Consider the following 7512-nt stretch of genomic DNA (forward strand, 5'->3'; position numbering starts at 1 on the left):
AAGTGTACTACTTCATATATCAAGTTGTTGAACTGGATCTGTCCACTGCTTTGCCCAATTGCTTAATCTGCTTTAGGCACTTTTATAGTTTTGTGCTCTCTCATTTGCTGTTCATGATACCATTCTAGCATAGTAGATATACTCCCCTTTATTCACCAATCCTGACCACCCCCTGAGCAAGGCGACTGTTAATAATATTTTTAAAAATACCTCTGAGCACAGGCTGTTTCCCTGGCCTCTACCCTCCAGTGGCGCCCTTCCTGGAGGCTGGTATGGCTCATCTCAGCCAGCAAACCAGCCTCCATTGTGAGGTTGGGCCCTTAAGGACCCAGGAACTCTCAGTGTAGGCTATCTCAACTTGCAGTCCCACCTGTCTAATATGCTTAGCCTTGTAAGCAGCAGAGAAATGCCAACTGAGATTTCCCAGCTAAGATCAGGATCCAGTTTGTCTAGCCTCTGTCTGACCTGTTCCATCAAAGTCCATAAGAAATTTGATCCCCTGTTTCCCCATCCATGCCACTACTTTATGTACTTCAATTTTAGATAACATCAGTCCCTTAACAAATATCTTCCGTAAATTCACATATGCATCATTCATTGATCCTTCTCTATTGCCGCCTCAGTGATTCTGTTAAATAATTCTATTAGGTTAATTAGGAATGGCCTAGCTTTAATTGTACAAAACTAACACTCATTAATGAGCTGTGAAAAATAGTCAGGGTAAGTCTCATTTCATGCCTTTCTGTTGCTAAAACTTAATCTCCCCAGCTGCTGCTGGCCTTCGCTTCCCAAGTTCAGTACCTTAGATTCCAAGTGCTGTGAACTAAAACTCTTGGAGAGCAGTGTGGAGATTTAGTACGCAATCCCCTTAAGAAGCAGGCTCAGGAACTTTGTGATTATATCATTTTCCTAGGGTGCAAACCGACAGATTTTAAAATCCGGTGGTATCTTAAAAGGGCAGTGATTGGGTGTCTGGGACCTCATAGCTGGGTTGCATGTTCTGATATGTCAATTTTATCATGGAAAATCTGCTACTGGCATGATTTTTAAAAAATCATTCAGGGGATGTGAGCTTCGCTATCTGGGCCAGCATTCATTGCCCATCCCTAGTTGCCCTTGAGAGGATGGTGGTGAGCTGCCTTCTTGAACCGCTGAAGTCCATGTGGTCTAGGTACACCCACAGTGCTGTTAGGAAGAGGGGTTCCAGGGTTTTGACCCAGTCACAGTGAAGGAATGGCGACATATTTCCAAGTCAGGATGGTGAGTGACTTGGAGGGAAACTTATAGGTGGTGGTGTTCCCATCTATCTGCTGCCCTTGTCCTTCTAGATGGTAGTGGTCATAGGTTTGGAAGGTGCTGTCGAAGGAGCCTTGGAGAAATAATCTTATCTGTTCGTTTTTGTTCTTCATGGATTATCTACTACAAAGGTGTTCAAGTTATTACGCTGGCATCGGGGTTTCAGGATTGTTGCTGACCTCTACATTTTACTTCTTGGTTTATTAGCCACTAACTCAGGGGTGGAGAATAGAGGTCAGTGCTGTCTGGCAATTTGAGTGTTCCTGAAATTCACCTCTGATGAGAGAACCATTAATAACTCCATGATAGTTATGCCTCATAGAATGTTTTGCTGACAGAAAGAATATTTTAACAATACAAAGAACAACATAAGGCAAAAGCATTTTAGCAATACGCAAACCTCTTCAGCAGGAAGAACTCTTCAGTGAAGAGGAATATGTTTTCTGATATTTTGGTGACTGAAGAACATGATTATGATTTGAAAATTGTTTCCATGCAAAAAGCATGTAAACAAACAAAAACACTTCTGTGATGGAGAAATATTTCAGGGAAAGAACATTCAAGTGAGAGAAGCATGTTTGACTAATACAGGAATTTTCCAATAACAGACAAGTGTTTCAGCCACAGGAGAACCTACCAAGGATAGGAAGTGCATCTCACTAATAGAAAGGTTACTTCAAGGATAGGAAGAAACTGAGTACATTTTAATAACTGTTAATTTTCTTGTCTTTAACCCTACATCATAAAAAATTGATGGCTGCAGGTTTAAAATCTGTTTTTATTAACAATTTTTAACATTATTTACATTAACCTTTTCAATACTTGCTTTCTAGCATTGACATTATGATTTGAATGTGTTTGGTGTAAGCACACATAACCAATGTCTTATTTAATAATTCTGTGAGCCAGAACAAATACTAATCACAGTTAAATATATACTAAATCACACTGCTTTGTGAATACACTATGATGCATTGAACAATATAATTAGACTGAACCAATAATAATGACGTAGCTACTGTGTTTAAAATTACTCAAGCGGATACTGGTAATCCTTTTATTCAGCAATTATTAGCTATTTAATTATTTTTTCTCACCCACCTGAATATCTAAGTAATCTAGGTGGTGCCCCACAGCGTCTTATTGTGTTTTAATGCTTATTATTTATCTCATTGAAGAATAATAGGATTCACATACACAAGATCATACTTTGTATTGCAGTAATATGGATTGGCATTGGCAGACATAAAACCTCTTTTCAATGTTCAGAAAAAGTGACCATAGGTCAACTTTTACAATAGAATTACTTTGTGAGTTTTGTAAAGATATTCATCAAATTTATTGTACCTCTGCTGAAGGACAGATATGAGTTCTTTGCAGTAATTGTCACCATTTTTGGCAAACTTCTTGATATGTTGATATATTCGATCATACTGAAACCAACAATATGACAGTTAAAATTCACATATATTCATCTTTTCACCAAAATAAATGGAAATGTAAAATTTTACACAAGTCAGGACTAAGGTTGTCAGAAAAGAATAAAGGAGGCATATGAATCCAATTTATATCATTTATTTCTCATGAAGAATTTACTGAGTACCTACTTACAATATTGTCATTTGAAACATAGGAATAGCAGTAGGACATTCAGTGTCTTGAACCTGTTCCACCATTCAATAGGATTATAGCTGATATGTATTTCAATTCCATTTACCTGCTTTGATCCATAAACATTGATACCCTTACCTTATAAAACTCTATGGCTAGTTTTCAATTGAGCCAGCATCCACAGCCTTTTGCAGGAGAGAATTCTACATTTCCACTGCCCTTTGTGCAGAAAAGTTCATCCTAATTTCATTCCTGAATGATCTAGCTTTAATTTTAAAATTAGGTCCCCTTGTTCTGGATTCACCCACAGAGGAAATACCTTCTTTGTATCTACTGTATCAAATCCTTTTTATCATTTAAAGCACTTCAGTTAGATCATTCCTCAATTTGCTAAATTTGAAGGAATATAAATTAAATTCAGTCAACCTGTCCATATAATTTATCCTCGAGCCCAGTACAATTCAAGTGAATCTGTGCTGTACCCCCTCACCTATGTTACCCACCACAAGTGCAATACTCCAAATGGGGACAGATTCAAACTCTGTACAATTGGAGCATCACTCCACTTTTTTTCCAATCCACAAAAGATAAAAGTGAACATTCCATTAGCCTTCACAATTAATTTTTGTACCTGTGCACTACTTTTTTGGGATTTGTGCACCTATAAACTCAAATCCCTTTGCTCCCCCCCAGTTTAGTCTTTTGCCATCAAGAACATTTTCCAATTTGTCTTGGATCCAAAGTAGATTAGCTTACATATCCCCATATTGAACATCATCTGTCACAGTTTTGCCCACTTAATTATTCTGCATGTGCCCTTTGTAACCTCCAGCTCCCATCTACACAATTTACAGCTACTCCTAACTAATTCATCTGCAAATTTGGATATATAACTCTCTATTCCTGTACTTAAGTCATTGTTAAGTATAATGAAAAAGTGATGCCCTGGCACAGATCCTTGGGAAGCAACAAGCAAGAGTTTTATTTAACCTGTTACGAAAGTATAATAATTTTCATAATATTTTTCTGTAAAAATATTTTTGTTGTAAAGGAGGTTTTATGGGTGTGAGTATAGATGGTTCTGTTTGTGTGATTTAATTACCTTGGAGTCAGTCAGGTAGACTGCAAGCTTGAAATTATCAAAAGAAGCTAGGTGTAGAAATGTACTTGAAATGCTAATGAGTAAAGGGATGCTATCTTAGCATGTAAGGTATGGAGGGAATTTGCATTTTTAGATAAATTAAGGGATTATTTGGATTCCAAAGGGATGTTAGTCTGTTTCAAACTAGCCAGATAAGCAAGGCTAAGGAGTGTGTGAAACACCCTTCAGGAAAACTCCAGACATTTGTGCATAAGTCTGCTGTGTCCAGTAATTGAAGTTGGAAAAAAAGTATTTGGAATTCCACTGTCAAGTCACTGTGTTAACTGGCTGGGTTTTTAAAAAAAAATCTAAAACCCATTTTGGACTGTTGCCTTAAAGAGGGTGGGTAACTGGGAGTCAGATTAATTAGGAATTTTAGGAGTTGTTATAGTATTATGTAATTGTAGTCTTACGTATGTGCTTGAAATTTTTTATTGTGTTAATAAATATTTTAATTTAATCTTTAAAATCTCTAAAGGTCTTAGTGGACTAATTACTTCTGAATTCAGTGCACGCATCTTCTTGTAACAAATACAAATTGCAAAACTGTTATGATAGCATGGCCAAGTTTCCCTTGTGGATTTGATCTGCCTGGCACACATCATCTGCCACATCATAACAAATAGCAAAAAGCAGTGGATTTGGGAGGTTATTGTATTAAAAAAATCAGAATCCCAATCCCAATCTCCTCCAACCAGCTCACTTCTAGTTTTAACAGGGGCTGTCAGCCTTATTTTGACGCGTGGCTTCAAATTTAAAATCAGGCCAGCTGGATTTCCTGAATCTTGGTAATCCTGGCAGCTGAAGTAACATGAGGCCTACTGGATCCAGGACCCCGTGCCTTTTTGCCTAACCGTTGGAATTAACTTACTTGCCTCAGCAATCCCCCAACCCTTCTTACCTTTCACTGACCTCCCCAACTACAGGCCAATTAGCCTAACATTTGTCATAGGGAAATTGCTAGAATCCATTATTAAGGAGGTTATAGCTGGATACTTAAAACGACAGTGTGATCAGACCAAATCAACATGGCTTTATGACAGGGAAATAGTGTTTAACTAATTTATTAGAGATTTTTGAGGAAGCAGAAAGTAACGTGTTGGAACTCGTACACATGGTGTACTTAGATTTCCAAAAGGTACTTATAAGGTGCTACATCAAATGTTACTATATAAAATAAGAGAACATGGTGTAGGGGGTAACATATTAGCATGGATAAAGGATTGGTTAGCTAACAGGAAGCAGAGGGTAGGGATAAATGAGTCATTTCAGGTTGGCAAGCTTGTAACTAGTGGAATGCCACATGGATCAATGCTGGGGCCTCAACTATTTACAACCTTCATCAATGATTTAGATGAAGGGACCAAATGTATTGTAGCTAAATTTGCCAATGACACCAAGATAGGTAGGAAAGTAAGTTTTCAAGTACAGGTAGAGAGCGTGCAAAGGTTTCCCGACCTCAATCCAGCTTCCCAGTTCCTTGCCCATTTCCAAGCAAAATTCAGCCCCAATTTCACATTCAGTCAAAAAGAATACATTTTCCCTGCTGTCTCCTACCTCTGAACCAATTATCAAATCATGTGCCAAAGTAATCTCCAATCCCATGCACTCTCATTTTTGCTAATACTCTCTTAGGCTGAACCTTATGAAGTGCCTAGAATTCCACACAGACAATACCTATAGACGTTTCCTTTTACATCTTTTAGTAAACCGTTCAAAGAAAAAAACAAGATTAGTTAGACATGACCTACTCTTCACAAATCAGTGCTGATTCTTCGATCAGTTTATACTTGTTTCAATTGCACAGTCAGTCTCAGTAACCTCCCTCACAGCTCATGTTGAACTGACAGGGCTGGAGTTTCCTGGTTTCTCCCTCACCTAAGCAATGGGTTCGCTGAATAAATTCTCCAATTTAACGTGCTGGCCCTCAAGTTCATTCCATACCGAATCCGTTCAGGCAATACTGAATTACCTCACAATTTATTAATTTGATTATATTCCACATCAAAGACCGCATACACATTTTCCTTAATTGTGTTCGGAATACAGTTAACACTTGCACAAAAAAAACACCAGTAGTCACACTAATGTACCTTTTGAAGAAGAATGTCGTAAATATCAAAATTTAAAATAAGCAGTGAAAGTCAAGTTACACAAAAAATAAAGTTCTCGTCCTGATAAACTCTTTGATAAACACTTTCTTTCTCAAACTAAGTAGCATGTCTTTAAATGTTTTTATTTTCAACTGTATTAGCAACAAGCTTGAACAAGGAGTACTGAAAAGAAAGTTTTCTTACTGTACACCCGCTCACTGGATCTCTCATTTTGCCTTTCTTCAGGGATCTCACGTACCAGGAAAATGAGTGGCGCTTTCGAGTTTGCACTTGTACTTTGAGCAGTCATCTGATAATGTAGCAGCAAAGACAAACACGTATCCCTTGGGTCCTAATGCCCATATATTAAAAAGCACTGCCAAAAACAAAATGAGCACAATCTCTTTAGATCTTCGTTTACAGGAGTTGTGCAGAAAGTGCATTGAAGTCAGAGATTTACCGGAGGCCTTTGCATATCAGGAGATGCCACAGTAAATAGTAACTCTCACTGTTCCAAATGTCACTTTCATCGACTTGAACGAAAGAGAACACAAAGACGGGTCAGGGGCGTTTCCATTTTATTTAATATATCAGTGACTAATTTTCTTTATAGCAATCCCCTCATCAGACGAAGTTGTTGCAAATGGTAGTGCAATGATTCATTGATTTATACATATGTTACCTATAAGAAGATTCTCAAAATTGTGCGAAGATCTGAATTCAAGTCAGCCATTTCAAATGTCAATGAGGGAGTGACCTTGGACGATTAAAGTATAAGTGAAAGGTAAATTTCACGTGGCACAGTGTCCCTTTCTGGTTTGAATTACTCATGGGAATGCAATAGTTTATAAATGGGTGTACACCTCTATTAAATGAAATATTAGAACAAGATTAGATATGCATGCAAATATATGCTGCACTGAAATGCTAAAAGTTATTGTCATGCTTTTATTCAGCAAGATATAGGTCAAGCCAAGCATGCAATCATGATTGATAAATAAAGTAGCATAATACAGGTACAATAATCTAAATAGAGGTGACAGCTTTGAGAAACAATAAAATTGGCAATTCCTACAAGGAATGGCAACATGTAAGCCCTCCCATTTCATTTTCCATGTATGCTGCAAGTAATCTACCCAAATTTAAAAATCATCTGAACAGGTAAAATCTTATGGAAATTGGAATCAGAAGGGAGGATGGTCATTGAACTCCAAAGTGCTGTGGGAGCAGAGCACGTTGGTGTAAACTGTTGCCGGCAGTTATCAGCCTGAACTTCAATAATTCACAAAGGGAAATATTTAGTTTCTGGTATGAATATTGAACTTGTTGAGAATATCTAGTATATAGAATGCTCTTACTCACATTTCTATG

General features: G+C 37.5%; 1 protein-coding gene across 5 annotated transcripts in view; it reads right to left on the reverse strand.

Moving 5' to 3' along the window:
* nostrin (nitric oxide synthase trafficking) overlaps nucleotides 1-6610 on the reverse strand; it is a 46284-nt gene extending 39674 nt beyond the window's left edge. For 4 of the 5 annotated variants that reach the window (XM_041200883.1, XM_041200886.1, XM_041200885.1 and 1 more), the window contains exons 1-2: nucleotides 6346-6610; nucleotides 2644-2729 (exon numbers count right to left, since the gene is read on the reverse strand). In XM_041200883.1, the coding sequence (XP_041056817.1) occupies nucleotides 2644-2729; nucleotides 6346-6372 (113 nt within the window). In that variant the 5' untranslated portion in view covers nucleotides 6373-6610. Of the gene's footprint in view, nucleotides 1-2643; nucleotides 2737-6345 lie in introns of all 5 variants that reach the window. The other variant, XM_041200887.1, reaches the window with a different exon arrangement.
* Nucleotides 6611-7512: the final 902 nt, after the last annotated feature.

The sequence above is a fragment of the Carcharodon carcharias genome, chromosome 12, assembly GCF_017639515.1.
Source record: "Carcharodon carcharias isolate sCarCar2 chromosome 12, sCarCar2.pri, whole genome shotgun sequence".
In the NCBI taxonomy this organism is placed as follows: Eukaryota; Metazoa; Chordata; class Chondrichthyes; order Lamniformes; family Lamnidae; genus Carcharodon; species Carcharodon carcharias.